The sequence below is a fragment of the Pinus tabuliformis genome, chromosome 6, assembly GCF_031772625.1.
Source record: "Pinus tabuliformis cultivar Carrire ecotype Pingquan chromosome 6, CPIR1, whole genome shotgun sequence".
In the NCBI taxonomy this organism is placed as follows: Eukaryota; Viridiplantae; Streptophyta; class Pinopsida; order Pinales; family Pinaceae; genus Pinus; species Pinus tabuliformis.
Window position 1 is genome coordinate 1,443,807,994 of NC_142292.1, and position 16,727 is coordinate 1,443,824,720.

The following is a 16,727-nucleotide window of genomic DNA, read 5'->3' on the forward strand; positions in this document are numbered from 1 at the left end:
AGTTACTAATAAATTATGTGAAAATACCAACATTTTAATATAAATATAATATAAAGTAGTGCAACCATATAAATTAAATGTCTAGTAAATTTCTATAGGCATCAAAGCACCTATTTCATGATATATTATTATTATTATTATTATCAGTATCAGTATTAGTATTAGTATTTATGATAAAAAGAAATAGTATATATGTTAAACATATATGCATTAAAAAAACAAAATTACTAACCATAAAGCTTCACCCCCACTTTATTATGAAGATTCTCAATCTATAAATAGGCTTTGTTATAGTTCCATTGGACCATAGCACCGCTTATCAATACCAATAAGCCTATTTAAATAAAAATATGAAAAAGTGTTAGATATTAATGAAAAGAAAAAAAACAAATCTACATTTACAATTTTTTTCCAATTTTAAAAACATATACACTAGCTCAATTATATAAATTAAATTGTTAGTAAAATGTTTATAGATATCAATTTAAGATCAAAATATTTCCTTTTTACTCTAGAGATTCTTCATTTGTAAATATGCTTTATTACAATACCATGGTTTATCAATACCACATTATTAACTCACTTTAAATGTCACTTATAAGATGATCAAAATGCTTCCATTTTACTCTAGAGATTCTTCATTTGTAAATATGCTTTATTACAGTACTATGGTTTATCAATACCACATGCCTAACTCATTTTAAATGACACTTGTTTTTATAAGATTTTTATTTAATTAATTAACTTAATTATAATGACAAAAATAACATGATTACGGTAGAGATAAATCTTAATTTTGTATTTGAGTATGCTACAATTCATGTTTGAGACATTATATAGAGCTTAAATCTTATTATCCACCTAATAATTATTGATGAAATTAAAATTCTAAAATTCCTATTTTAAAATACATAAACTTATCACAGTAATTATAAATTTTAAAGCATCCCTTTTACCAATATCAATGACACCTCATTTATTTGTTCTTTATTACTCTAGTTTATAATTGTACTTTTAATAGTTAAAAATGACTTATGTGATATGTGTCTAATATTATGTATATGTCTTCATTTTTTTGTTTGTCAAGTTGTTTAGCTTTTGGCTTGAGAAACTGCAACCCATGGGTATCTAAATTGTCCCAATCTCCCCCTGGGCCACACTAACTCTTAACATGACTAGATTTCTGTCCAGAAAATTATCATTCACATCATAAAATGACTTAATAATACACTTCATCAATTTTTATATTTATATTTTCATTATTTTAATTTTATTTTTAATTATATACATAAAAATTTACATTGTGACTATACTAGCCTAATATTTTATGTCCATTCGTGGTGTGTTTTATGTATTCATAATTCGTAACAAACGATATCTATCAAGGAATTAAATGTGTATTTTTAATATTAATAGATACGTGGAGCTAAAGGTTTATTTTTACTATTAATAAAAACGTGTCTTGAGTTAACAAGTGATTACCTTAACCAGGGATATTTATTAATATTTATTAATACTTATAATGGAGTTAAAGTTGTATTTTTAATATTAATAAATTAAATTTAAAATAATAATATTGGTATTAAAAATTTGTATATTTTAATCTTAATGTTTTTAGAAAATTTTGCTAATTCAAATATGCCTGCAGTAATTATATATTATAAGAATATCTCAAATTAATATAACATCACCTATGATGTCATTCTCCCCAATTATATATTATAAGAATATCTCAAATTAATATAACATCACCCATGATGTCATTCTCCCCAATTTGCATAATATCACCTACCTACGATGTGAGTCAATTTGTCTCCACAATTTGCATAATATCACACAGGATTTACACCCGTTTCTCAGGCTACGTCCCTCTAAGCTCCTTGAGTTCTACTCTCTAGCTATTCTTGCTCTATTCTGCAAGGCCTATGCTAACATGTTATGCAGAGACATATATATAATTACTAGACATAATATATTTTAACAAAATGAATAATCTTTTGGACTAAAATACAAGAGCATTAAAATAATCTAAAAATATAATAGTCCATTCTATAATGAGGATACATATAATTACAATAAGTAGAAAAAAATGGAATTATGTAGCCAATTTTTCATAGAACATTTTATGACCAAAACATAATTAATTGGAAGGGTAGGAAGAAAAATCCAAATTACAACTCCTCCAATTTATTCACATGAACATTAAATTGTACTTGCCATTTTTATATAGAGTTCGTTTGAACCACAATGCGAACCAGGTCAAAGACAAAAAGGCTTTTCAGTGTCCTCGCTAGAAGTAAAATCCTCACATTCCATTCCCTGTCTAAAACAAATCTTGGATCTTGGATGTGAGTCAACTTGTTATTAACGAGTGCTCCATGCCTCAAATTACTATAACATCACCTATGATGTCAGTCTCCAGTATAACATCACCTATGATGTCACTCTCCGCAATTTGCCTAATATCACATATGATGTGAGTCTCCGCACATCAGCTTGGTATTAACGAGTGCTCCATGCCTATGGGTATCAATGCCTTTGATATATAATTGGCACCATGGCAATTTCATTACATATCAATCGTTCAATAGAGAAATGGCATTGAGCATGGAGTATGTAGCAGCAACCCTAACACTCGCTCTCTTAGTAATTATGTTTTTCAAAATGAACCGCAGGGATGGATTATGTCCACCTCTACCTGCAACGATGGTTGGTATGATGATCAATTTTGAACGCCTACCTGACTTTATTCTTCATCATCACAGACGCCACAGAACATACAGAATAGCTTTCCCTACCTTCAGCAGGGTTTTTACCACCGATCCTGCAAACGTGGAGCACATCCTCAGTTCTAATTTTCCAAACTACGTCAAGGTCGGCTTTCTGCTTTACGATTGGTTCAGGTCTTATACGTATTGTTGTTCTCACATTCTTTATCTTATCTTTGTTTTGAAATTTTTTACAGGGAAAGGCGACGCATGACCTTTTCAAAGACTTTCTCGGCGATGGTATTTTCATCGTTGATGGGGAGCTGTGGAGACAACAGAGGAAATTAGCTAGTCATGGATTCTCCACCAAAGTGTTGAAAGATTTCAGCAGTGTTGTTTTTCGGGAGACTGCAATGAAACTTTGCAGAACTCTACTGGAAGCTTGTAGAACAAACCAAACAGTAGAGATGCAGGCATATTGCATCCTTTACATAGTTCATACGCTGCAAAATTTATAATTCCAAGTGCATTTGCTGTTCTCTCTTAGGTTAATACCGGCAATTGACAGTAACCATACTTTGTTATTTATAAATGTGAATAGGGTCTCTTGCTGAGAGCAACAATGGATGGCATCTGCAAACTGAGCTTTGGGGTGGATATCAACAGCTCATCAAATACCAATTACATTGGAGAAGAGCCATCTCTTGCAATTGCTTTTGATACCACAATTACTGCTATTCTGGTTCGTTCCTTTGGTGTTATTTGGAAGCTAAAAAGATACTTCAATATTCTGTCAGAGGCCACCCTGAAGACTAGCATTAAAACGCTGGACGACTTTATCTCGAAGGTCATTCAACGAAGAAAACAAGAAATTTCTCTACAGAATAACTATGTAAGGGAAGATACAGAACAACCTTGGTCTTCATTTGGAACTTGTCTTTTAACATTTTTACTGTAATTTTAACATTATAACTCAAAACCTCGTTTCTCTGTAATTGCCCTTCAAATATATTTGCAGGTGAAACCAGATCTATTGTCTCGTTTTATCGCTTTAACTGAGGAACAACCAGAGAAATACTCTGACATGTATCTACGAGATATTTTGCTGAGTTTGATGGTAGCTGGGCGGGACACGACTTCAGTTGCCCTTTGTTGGTTCTTTCATTTGCTTTGCAAGAATCCGGGCGTTGAAGAAAAACTTCTTCGAGAAATTGATGACGTGGTCAAGGAGAATGAGTGTATCACCACTGAAGAATCTATTACTATGTTTTCTCAAAGTCTGACACACACAGAATTGAACAAGATGCACTATCTTCATGCAGCTTTATCGGAGACCTTACGATTATATCCACCGGTTCCCATGGTAAGACACTTCTGTTTCTTTCTTTAGGCAACAATCTTTTGACTGAATATCGTCCATGTATCTGGTTAGCCTTGTTTCTCCTCTAGTTAGCATGTAGTGGAATTATGGTAAAATACTATATCATATTTCTTCACATTTGTAAGCTTCGCTAACCACTATTTCTCTATGACTTGTCTTGTGGAAAAGCTTGATTTGAATATGGATAATTATCCCGAGATTAGAGGTTGCAGAATTCAGTATACCTGTTTTCCATTTTGTGTTAATGTAGGATGGAATGGAAGTAGCTTCGGACGATATCCTTCCCGATGGATTCAAAGTCAAGAAAGGTGATCGGGTCTACTATGTCCCTTACTCTATGGGAAGGATGACATACCTTTGGGGTAGTGATGCTGAGGTGTTTAGGCCTGAGAGATGGCTTCACAACGGGATTTTCCAGCCTCAATCACCATTCAAATTTACTGCATTTCACGTAAGTAAATTTAATTAATTGTCTTGACATTTAATTATCAGGTCAGAAAAGGGTCTCTCACAATGCGTTGAAATCGTTAACCTGTATGCTTTGGTTGCAGGCTGGACCTCGTACTTGTCTCGGGAAGGATTTTGCATATATGCAGATGAAGATTGTTGCTGCTGTGCTTTTACGTTTCTTCAAATTTGAAGCTGTTGAAGGAATGGAAGTGAGATATCATGTCTCAATGACACTCGGTATCGCTGAAAGTGGTTTAAATCTGCATGTTAAGCCTAGATGAGATTGCCGAGAAGAGTTTCTCATCACAATAAGGCACACTGAAGGCTTTCATCAAGTGTACACATTTGTGATTTTCACAAGAAAAAACCCTTTCCTTTCATTAATTAAAATAAAGAGAGAGTACGTAGTTTATATAGTAAAAGTTCTCGTACTGCTTCTCTAATCTCTGGTGACTGATATATATATGTCTTATATGTCCCAAAGTTCAGATTTGTCAACTTACGTAGAAATATAACCTTACAAAAGACTTTCTCCCTATCTAGATGCAGGAAAAAAAAAAAAAAAAAAACATAGATTGATACAAAAATATACAAAGACTGATTTTGTCTCACTATTATACCACTCACTACTATATCAAGGGCACTTTTGAGACATTTTTTGAGACAAAACAAATCTTTTGTCTCAAAAAAAGTATTTTGTCTCAAAAACTCATTTTTTATTTTACATTAAAAATTAATATTAATTGATTTGTCTCAAATATAATGTTTAAGACAAAAATAGGTTGAGACAAAAATATTTTAAGACAAAAGGTTATGTTTAACACAAAAATAGTTTAAGACAAAAATATTTTAAGACAAAAGTAGTTTGAGACAAACATTTTAAGACAAAACTTTATATTTAAGACTAAAATAATTTAAGACGAAAATATTTTGAGACAAAACTTTATATTTAAGACAAGTAGTTTGAGACAAAAATAGTTTAAGAAAAAATTATTTTAAGACGAAAACAATTTAAGACAAAATTATTTTAAGACAAAAACAATTTAAGACAAAATTAGTTTAAGAAAAAACTTTATATTTAAGACAAAAGAATTTTGAGACAAAAATGTTTTAAGACAAAACTTTATATTTAATACAATGACCACTTTAGATCAAACCTATGTTTATGCTTTTATCTTTACATAGAATGTGTCATCTTTGGGCGTGGGGGTAATCAGTGTGTGCCCAATAGTACGCCATATGCAACCAATGGAAATATATTCAAGTGAGATTTCATAGGCACACCACTAGGCTCAAATACACATGACCTTACCCAATGACAAATTTTCCTTTTTGTTCTAGGTGTCCTAGCTTTCAGGCTTAATCCTCTTCCTAGAACTTCCACCATCTGCCTCATTGGTATACTCCTCTCATCTCTGAGGGCTCCTTCTATCTCTATAACTGACCCTCATCTTGGATTGCCTCTACCTCTGCAAATCTAAAAGATTTTTCATAATGACTGCATTTATCTTAGCTTACTTCTCTTCAGCTCTCACTAGCCTCTTATTATCTTCCTTGAAGCTTCTAACTTTAGCCCTTAGACTTCTTAGGGTATCCATCCAATCTAAAGAGTGAATCCCTGCCCCTTGGTTAACTGATATTTCCTCTTCATTGACCCTGACCTCTTCACTTCCATAATGAGACTACTAAGAAATATACTGGACCATTACAGTCCTCATTTCTACTTTGGCTTTGTCTTATGCTACTTATATGTCTTATATGTCCCAAAGTTCAGATTTGTCAACTTACGTAGAAATATAACCTTACAAAAGAATTTCTCCCTATCTAGATGCAAGTGCTTTATAGCAAAAAAAAAAAACATAGACTGATAGCAAAAATATACAAAGACTGATTTTGTCCATATTATCATGTGTTCCCTTCCTTCCAGTAAATCCTATGAGTGGATGATTTATCCAATATCAATCTGAGTACCATGTTCATACGCAGCAAATTGTATCTTGCCGTGATTTTTTGCGATTCCCATTTTTGAGAGGAGGTCCGTAATTTGATTGTATATGTGACCAAAAGTAATGTGATTGTATACGAGACTAATTCTTCTCATTCAGTTAGCAAGGATAGGAGGATAAAAAAAGTGTAGTCATAGGAGTCCATGATGCCCTTCGTGTCCCTATATAATTGACTCTTAACCATTTTGTGCCTGTGAGAACTCCCCAAAGAGCAATGATTTCAGCCCTGTTGTTCGTCTCGTGTCCCCTCTCCCACCAGAAATGGAAATATTTGCCCAGCTCTGGCATGATGACAGCCACACAACCACATTTCCAGTGTTGACAGGCTCCATCAAAATATCCCACAGGATAGGTCAGTCCAGTGTCTTAGAGAGTGATCTTTCATAATGACTTATTTTTTACGGTCAACCATGTTTCCAAAAAGAGGGCCACTAAATTGATGACTACCTCCCATACCACTGCAATTTTATGGTCAATGGTGAGATCATTCCGACATCGCCAAATGGACCAAATGATATATAATGGTAAGGATCAACGTTGTATCCTAGAATTGATCCAGAAAGCGAGGTATGTTTTGAGAGAGTGAGAAGCCGGATAATGGATCATGCCCAATTTGTCCAAAACACCGTCCCAAACTGCCGCAATGAATGGGAAATTTAGTAAGACATGATCCACATCTTCCTCTCCCCGATTGCATATCATGGATCACAACCATCCAAAGCATATGAGTTTTAGGGGAATCGTCCATTTCCAGGTTTCCTGATACAACGGAGTAATCAAAATCGTTCATGGTCCATGAAATGGTGTGATAAATCTCTTTTACTATCAGTTGTCCCTTCTTTTGTTTTCCTGCTCAAATCATTTCGCCGGGTTAATCATAGAGAAAGATGTCCGATGCACATAATTGGGAAGTGTACTTTCCACATTCAATGACGGAATCCCCTTGTAGTCCTAGTTCCTCTGCCTTCTTCCAAGTCTGTCCCAAATGGTGAATCTAAGAATTCTGTTGGATCTGTTGTAATTTGAATATGTTGAGATTATGTAGAGAATTGATCAAGGGGGTAGACAGCGTGTGGCTCCCATTAAATCATGTCTGTTTTTATTTTGTTTATTTTAATTATTTTATGATATTTTTTTATTTTTTATTTTTTATTTTTTATATTTATAAGTTAAATTTATTTTATATTTTGTATTTTTATAATTTCTTTTTGTTTTTTTTAGTTGTCTTTTTTTGGTTTTTGTTTTTTATGCTTTATTAATTGTTATTATTTAAAAAAATGTTGTTTTGTTTTGTTTTGTTTTTTTTTTTTTTTTTTTTTAATATAATTGAATTTTTGGCGTCTCTTGTATTATTTTTTGTGTCTTTTTTAATGTTTTTAATTGTTTATAATATTTGATTTTGTTTTTGTATTTTTTTTCAATATTTGAATTTTTGTTTTTTTTTGCATACTTTTTTGTGCTTGTTTTATTGTCTTTTCAATAGTTAAATTTTGTTTTATTATTATTATTTTAAAGGGTTCATGTCAATGCTCGCCTAGCAATCCAATCCCATTATGGGCAATTTGATAGTTGATTTTAAAATTTTCGTTATAATGAATCAAGTTTGCCCCCACAATGTATCAATTTCATGGTTGGTCTTTAAGTTTTCATTACAACGGATCAAGTTCACCTACACCGCATGTCAATTTGATGGTTGATTTTTAAATTTTTGTTGCAATGTATCGAGTTGTCGTACGCTAAGATTTTAAAATTGCTATATATTTAGCATTTAAAGAATAAATTACTCTTGTGCATTCATTTTTAAAGTTTTTTGTCATAAATTTTTTCCATAATGTCATGCTTGAAATACTCTGAAAACTTGAGTTTTTTTGTAGTCATAATCTTTGGTTTTAATTGCATTGTTGAAAATTTGTCAAGATTTTAATGTTTGTCTAAGTCAGTATATTTGATTTTTAATGCTTTGGTTGAAAACAACTATAATTTCAGGGTTTTTTTAGAGTCAAGATATTTTATCTTTAACAATATGGATGGAAATTGTTGGAATTATGAGGATTTGAGATATGATATTTTATCTTTAACATCATGTCTGAGAATTGTTGGAATTTTACAGTGTTTTCAATGTCTGAATATTTATCTTTAATTCGATTGCTAAAAAATGTCAAAATTGTAATTTGATATTCTTTTGTAATTATAGAATCAACAATTTTTTTTTAAAGGTGTTTTTTCATCCATTTTGCAAAAAAAAGTGGTTTTTACTTCCATTTAAAAATAATATTGGAAATTTACCCTAAAAAAAGCATCATTCTAGGTTACACAATTTTCATTTTTGGGTTGTTTTTTCATGTTTTTTTGGGGGTTTTTGGGCTATAGTACCCATTTTGAGGTAATAGTTCCCATTTGATTGGTAACTATGTTGGAAGCAATTTTTTCAACCGATTGGCTATAATTTTTATTAGAATTTTATATGCCGCATTGCATAGAGAGATAGTTCGGAAGAATGAGAAATTGGTTGGATTTGATTCCTTCGGAATGAGGGAAAGAAAGGAGGATTTTTTTCCTCCTCCCAATTTCTTTTTCACTCGAGAGTTATTCAACATCTAAAGCATGTCACTTTTGATCATAGCCCAAAAGGATCGAAAGATGCTGATGGTGAACCCATCGGGGCCTGGTGCCTTTATCTGGATCAAGGGTCTAGATTGCCTCAAAAACTTCTTCCTCATCAATATTCTTGACAAGATCCAGATTAGAGGAGGGCAAGATAACATTGAAAACAACTCAAAGGAACTCGTGCTTGTTCCAAAGAGATTTGATCAGCCCTATACAAGGATTGAAAATGGATGAATGCCTCATGTTTTATTTCCTCAAAGGGGGTAACTCTGTGATTTCCTTCCAGAGTTATTTCCTTGACTCTATTTCTTGATTCTCTAGCCTTTGCCTGCTTGTGGAAGAATGTGGTGTTCAAATTCCATGCTTTTAGCCACAAACTTCTCGATTTAAGACATCATAGCTCTTCCTCTTATCTACTTATTAAAAATATGTTTCGTTTCAACTCCTTCTCCTTTCTTCAATGCTAGTCTTCATTAGGTATATCCTTAGTTAATCTGTGATGATCGTCTAGTTGTTTTTACTAGGTCTTTCCTCTTATGACAAGGAGGTTCATATGACTCCTTTAACCATTTCCTAAGAGCTTTCTTGATGTTTTGAAGTTTGGTTTCCCAAACAAATGTCGACGATCCCTGCACTAGAGAGTTCTAAGTTTGCACAATTAGATCCACAACCCTATCCTCTTGGATCCAAGCAGGATTATAGTGAAAGGGAATTAGGCCAAAATTCTCAAACTTCTCCAATTGTAACATAATCGGGCGATGATCCGATTCACCTTGGGTTTTTTATTGAGGAGAGGCAATCCAACCCTTTCAGAAGAAAATTAATGTGTATTAAATACTTGTCCAAATGAGAAACTATGTGATTGTCCCTCGATCTAAGGTTATTCCATGTATTCCAATTTTTGGAATTGCATCAAACATGTCCCATTTTGCAATCAAATCCTCCATTCGATCCCTGAAGGGGTCTTGATCCGAATTTAAATAGGAACACAACAAATTACAGATATAACCAGAAACATAGAGATGCAACAGAAATAAAACTTCATTTCATTGTCACCAAAGAACTGAAATATCCTTACATAAATAATGTAAATAAACTAGCTCGAGCGATGGTAGCTTATCTCTAAGAAGAGATGTGGTGGTTACATGCCTCCGAAATGTCTTACAATGAGGCTTGGAGGTCTATTTATTATTGAGAAACAATGAAAAACCATAAACATCCAAAAACATAACCCTAGGAGATGAAGCGCCAAAGCTATGGGCCCTGTTTGGGTGAATTGGTACATCAACTTCTGAGGGACATAACTTTGGCATATGATCTTCGTTTGACATGCACAATAACTCATTATAAATATCTATCCAGGGAATACAACTTTCGAGTGGCCAACATTGGTTGGCCTCAGTTTTCCCAAAAAAATGTCATTTAGGGCCTCAAAAATGGTTTCGGAAGTTCAAGGCCGAAGAACTGCAAAAAATAGTAAACTTTGCTACAATTAAGGAAACTGAAAAATTGAAAGAAATAATGTTGGGGGTCCAAGTGGAATAGGTGGGTGGCCACAAATATCCACCTGGATCATTCCTCCCCCCTTAGGAAGAAATGATCCCCATTGCATTGAGTTCCTCCATGAGATGAGGAAACTTCTGCTGAACTTGGTCCCTGGTGAGCCACTTGCCCTGGTGAAGGAGTTGGCCTACTTTGACAACTCGATATAGTTGGATCCTTTGTTGTCAAGTATTCTTGATCCGTGTGTCCATGATCCAATCAGTTGTGGCTTGTTCCATGCAATCTTGATTTAACTCTATACATGTGACAAAGTGTTGGATATTCATGGCTTTGTTGATGCAGACTGGGCTGGAGATTTGGATCAGAGAAGATCTACAAGTGGGTATGTGTTTAACCTATTTGGAGGTGGAGTTAGCTGGATGAGTAAGAAACAATTTGTAGTGGCATTATCAACTACAGAGGCAGAATACATGGCAGCCACTCTTGCAAGCAGGGAAGCAGTTTGGTTGCAGAGATTGTGTTCAAGTATGGGGTTAGCACAGGAAGCTATAAGGATAGACTGTGACAGCCAAAGTGCAATTTTCTTGGCAAAGAACCCTGCATATCATTCAAAGACAAAGCACATTGATGCTCAGTATCACTTTGTGAGGGATATGATAGAAGACAAAAAGGCGTTTCTAGTAAAGGTGGACACTTTGAAGAATACTACAGATGCATTGCCAAAATCTATGAGCTCTGAGAAGTTCTCTTGGTGTAGAGAAACAATGAACGTTGCAGGGTTGGATAAATGACTAACTCTTGTGCTCACTGTGGAAAGAAAACAACAAGTGGGAGAATGTTGGGTTGTGCTATATTCTTTCCACCACTAGCCCACGTATTTAACTAGGGGTTAGAGGGCGGGAGGTCACAAGGGGTTTGATGGGCACTCGTAACCCCACTTTATGGGGTCTGGGGTAGTGCCTTGGAAAATTTTGGTTTTGGACTCTATGTTAGGTTGGGTGGACCCACCTATGGTTTTGTGCATGTTTTTCACACATGTTTTTGGATGCGATGGTTTTCGGTCCATGGTTTTGGATGCGATAGTTTTTCGGTCCATGGTAGTGGATGCTTCGGCCTGTATACATATGTATTGTAACATTGAAAGGAAAATAATGAAAAATCAAGCTGGTAGTCCCGGTTTTGTATCCAGGGGAAAATATCTGTGTATATGTGTTTTAAGTGTTATGCTCTTGCATTGTTTATTTTCTGTGTTTTAGAATTCGTATGCAGGTAATTACTGTACGAGGTTAAAACCTACAATTATTTATGAGATGTTGGTTATCTCCCAAAACCGGCTTCTAATCCATATCCCTTTGCTAAAAAATAAAAAATAAAAATATTTTATTAGATAGACTTGTCTCATGTTGTTCCTTTTCTCCTCCTCCTCACAACATTAGTTATCTTTCTTCACAATCCCAATAGCGTTTAGACCATAAAATTGATTAGAAAAATATATATATGCTTTTCACATCTCAGACTTATCCTGCTCTTTAATTTCATCCTTTATGTAGTCCTTTGTTATCTTGGTACAATCCAACTAGTCTTTATATTACAATTCCTTTCCATATTTTGATGGCATGGTGTTTAAACGTTGTTCCGTATCCTTTATGGAGTTATCCTTGTAGTGTAATCCTTCATCCTTGTTTCCTTTTATAACAATTTTTAGTAGTTGTTCTTCTTTACTTTCTACATGGCTGCTCTTGTTCATAGTCATGGTTTCCCTTGTGAATTATTTGTAGGGCTTCCTTTGATTCCCAAGGAAAAAACTCATTTATCCTTGTTTCAACTTTTTAGAAGAAACTCTTATGCCTCATTCTTCCTTTATGCTACCGATAGATGACGTTTTTTCTAAGTTCCTTTTCTTCTAGTCTTCTTGGATAAAACCTCTATTCTCTTCTCCCTTTTGGAAAATTGGTCCATGCTTCTTCCCACTCAACACATCTTCATAGCCATTCAAGGAAATTTCATCTTCTAAGGGTAAATACATTACCTTAACATCTACAATTTTCTTCCTCTTAGGTTTATTGAGATCCATATTCCATTTTCCTATCAAAGATTTATTGCCCTTTCTTTTATTTGTTGAATTCTCCTCGATTTATATCTTAAATACAATTCTACCTTATCTTCTCTCTTTATGACAACTTTTAATGGCTATCATTCATCTTTAGTATGGCTAGAAACCAAATTTTTCATATTTGTTGTGATAATAATGCTTGTTAATTGTTTGGAGGGCTAATTTCTCAAATTTATATCTACTTTCCTTTGCTTCTAAGAAGTAATTCCTACACCTTTTCCTTTCCTTTGGGTAATATGTCCAAGTTATTGACTTGCAAATATTTAATTCACATACATCTTATTCATTTTAAAATCATTGGGCCATCTATTGTCTTTTGTTTCCTTCATCACTAATTCCTCTCATTGTGTACAACCCTTCTTCTATTTTTCTTTACAAGACAATGTTGCCTCATCTTCTAGTATGAAATATTTTTTATTCTATCCCCCTATAATTCTTTGGAAAATAATTCCTTCATTCCCCTCTATTCTCATGACATATCTAGATGATTTTCCTCTTTTCCATCCTTGTGACTTGCAACTATACACAAAGCATCCGTCTTAAAATCATAAAGGCTTCTCACCCCATTTTCTTCCTCTACCATAACACATTTTATCAACAACTCATTCTATTGGTCTAGACTCTTCTTGCAATCCATGAGAATCTCAGTAAGTGTTTCCTCAACATCTTCCTCACCATTTTCTCCATGGAATACTCCCTACTTTGGTTCACAATTGTGAACATCCTCCTCTCTATATTCAACTTCTCTGAGTTCTTCAATTTTCAATTGAGCACTCAACATGTGCGCTAGATTTCTCCTTAGCTTCCTCCATATATCTATCTATCTAATGAGCCATTGGATTTTATTATTTAGATCTCGTCCACACCTATCTTCTTCCTTCTTCCTCTCTTGTAAAAACATGTTTATCACATTGAGTGTCTCTTTTAATTTAGACATCTCTCTGGCAAACTCGTCATTGCTAAATTTCCTTCTCATGGTTCCATTATTTTTGACATATTTATATATTCTTTTATGGCTTTCAACTAAACCCTTAACATGAATATTAGTAGCCATCTCTTTCTACTTCTCTATAGGATCCTCCATGTTGGATATGACATGCAAACAAGCCTCCATAGACACCTTGTCAAGATTCTCTCCTCTAGCTTGGCCTTTTGGTATCACAGGTTCACCTTCTCTGGAACCTCTTGAGCTTCCTCTACTCCTCTGGTTCTTTCATTCTTCTCACCTCTCAATAACTTCACTTTTTATCTTCACCTTTATTTGAGGATTTCCTCTATCCTCTTCACTTTCCAACCTCAACTGAAACAAATTCTCCCTCTATCCTCTTCACATTCCAACCTCAACTCAAACAAATTCTCCCTCTATATGTAGCCTCTCTATTGTAAGGTTTCTTTGACATGATCCTTAAGAACATCACTTGTTCTCTGTAATATCTCTCCTAACTATAGCTAATGCCACCATATTTGTTTCCACTATTACTACCTCTGCAATTGTTAACTTGTTGCTAAAATTAAATAAACCTTAAAGACTAGATTACTTACCAAGTGTCAATCAATATTGAGAGTTCAAAATCTCTTGCATTCATTGATTCTTCCATCTCTTCTTTGTGGCTAGTATTCATTTAATCTGGCTCCAAATCATCTCTCTTTGTTATGAGTTTTCGTGTCTTGATCTATCCGTACATTCTTACTTAGTTTCCCTTGCCTAAAATTTTTCTCAGTATTATCTTCCCCTAACTCTTTGTTATTCCTCTATCACTAGCTATTGTTGGTATTCTCTCTCTGTATCTCTTCTTCTTCACAAGAACTCTTCATAATCTCTACTCCTTGGATCGCTCTCTCATCCACAACCAATCTATTCAAATATCTTAACTAGCTATAGTTTCTCTCTAGTCACCTCTTTTATCTCTTGATTCCCAAATACCATCGCTTTTATCTGATACCACTTGATGCAATCTACTTCATTATTCATATCACTTGTCAAGGTTGTTCCTTGACCTATAGTCTAATGTTGCAAGATTCCCGTACTTGGGACTCACAAACATCTAACTCTTGTTTTCTATAGCCCCTCGTAGGGCCTTAACCCATGTCACTGTAGACTCAGGACTAAGTACCCTTTCTCCACAATCAATGGTCAAAAGTATGTGAACAAATCCATGATCCAAACATGGTGTAAATTTCTATTGATGTGGGTCCTCCATTTAATGGTTGTGATCCATAGGCAAAAACATATGACAGAGATGAATTGCATGAGATGAGGGGTCATCCACACTTCCATTTCTTACTCAAAGTTCCCTTTTATAAATAAGAAAATGCTGATTTGGTAGAGTAACCAAAGAGTTTGGGGGTCCACACTCACTGTTTCTCTTCTCCTTCGGAAGTTTGACCTCAAACAATAAATTTGTTGCAAACTAACGACGATTTCTTCCTCAAAATTTCCAAAAATATTCCTGTTATTTCATTCTTGGATCCTCAGGTGGGGTTTAACCATAGTATCTCCTCATTTCGTGTTTGAAATTGAAATGTTGGATTCTCCCTACACACTCAAACTTATGTCAATTTATTCAACCTCCCATAGGTTTGAGTCAATGATAGGATAGTTAAACACAATGCCACCAAACATGCACATAGGACTCAATAATTCATGGTCAATATTGATTTATGCACATCGAGTTCATACTTTAACTTCCTCCCCCTTGGACTTGTTATTCCAGATGTTGAACTTGAGAATTTTATCCATGTAGATGATGGGATTCTTCCAGTATTCTACATAGAGACACTTCGCACCATACATAAGGTAAAAAAACATGTTTGTGAAGAGAAAATGAAAACAAGGAATAATTGGACAAAAAATTGGATTCAATTATAATTCATAATGATGTATTTACAAAGGATTTACACTAGTTTTATACTAGTTCTATTGACCATTTCTCAGGCTATGTCCCTCTAAGCTCCTTGAGTTCTACACTCTATCTATTCTTGCTCTAATCTCCAAGGCTTATGCTAACATGTTATGTAGAGACATACATATAACTACTAGACATAATATATTTTAAAAAAATGAATATTATTTTGGACATATTTCCCAACTCCTAAGACCTTCATAACACCTCAACCTTACATTTATCATTTTTACAAAGGACTAATTGGGAAAAATACCAGAGCATTAAAATAACCTAAAAATCTAATAGTCCAATTTTTTCTATAATGAGGGCACATATAATTACATAAAAATCCCAGTATTTCTAATTTATACAAATTACACTAAAGGGAAATGTCTTTCCCTCTGGAAATTTCATGACCCTCTATTGGTTCTAGGAAAAATTGGATTTCCTAGGGTTGATGCTCTAGCATCAATAAGTAGAAAAAAACGGATTTATGTAGGAAGCCTTTAATGTTTCCAATTTTTGATAGAACATTTTATGACCAAAAGGTAATTGGAAGGGTAGGAAGGAAAATCCAAACTACTACTCCTCCAATTTATTCAAATGAGAATAAAATTGTACCTTGCCATTTTTATATAGAGTTCTTTTGAACCACAATGCGAACAAGGTCAAAGAGGCTTTTCAATGTCCTCACTAGAAGTAAGATCCTCACATTCCATTCCCTATCTGGAATCATGCTAGAAGAAGGGTAATCTACAGCACCGATGAAGTTCTTGTTCATCCATTTCCTTATGAATTCCATAGTCATGCATTTGATGATGAAACAAAGAACTAGAGTCGAATCCTGCATATTTTGGATGTGAGGGATTTCCTCTTGAAGATTATAGTCATAACATATCCTATGACATTGGATTAGGAAGTGACCTATAAAGTGTTCATATCAATCCCACCATGAGATGATTCAAAAAAGGAATGACTTATGTCCTCTCACAACAATAAAAGTATGGTTCTTGATAAATTGGTGTTGGGTTCAAGGACAAATATTGGATCTTCCCCTAGACTCACCTCATATAA

General features: G+C 34.1%; 1 protein-coding gene across 1 annotated transcript; it reads left to right on the forward strand.

The window, feature by feature from the left end:
- The first annotated feature begins 2,498 nt into the window (after nt 1-2,498).
- Nucleotides 2,499-4,853, forward strand: LOC149264039 (cytochrome P450 704C1-like). The gene is made up of 6 exons (XM_089388817.1): nt 2,499-2,874; nt 2,966-3,181; nt 3,310-3,600; nt 3,727-4,071; nt 4,340-4,540; nt 4,641-4,853. The coding sequence occupies exons 1-6, from the start codon at nt 2,533-2,535 to the stop codon at nt 4,818-4,820; spliced, it is 1,575 nt and encodes a 524-aa protein (XP_089244943.1). The 5' UTR covers nt 2,499-2,532; the 3' UTR covers nt 4,821-4,853.
- The last annotated feature ends 11,874 nt before the right edge of the window (nt 4,854-16,727 follow it).

Excerpts from the sequence above, each read along its gene's own strand:
- LOC149264039 (XM_089388817.1), top strand. The coding sequence starts at position 2,533 with ATGCCTTTGATATATAATTGGCACCATGGCAATTTCATTACATATCAA. Across the intron at positions 3,601-3,726 it reads TTTCTCTACAGAATAACTAT|GTGAAACCAGATCTATTGTC; the intron begins GTAAGGGAAGAT and ends ATATATTTGCAG. Across the intron at positions 4,072-4,339 it reads TATATCCACCGGTTCCCATG|GATGGAATGGAAGTAGCTTC; the intron begins GTAAGACACTTC and ends GTGTTAATGTAG.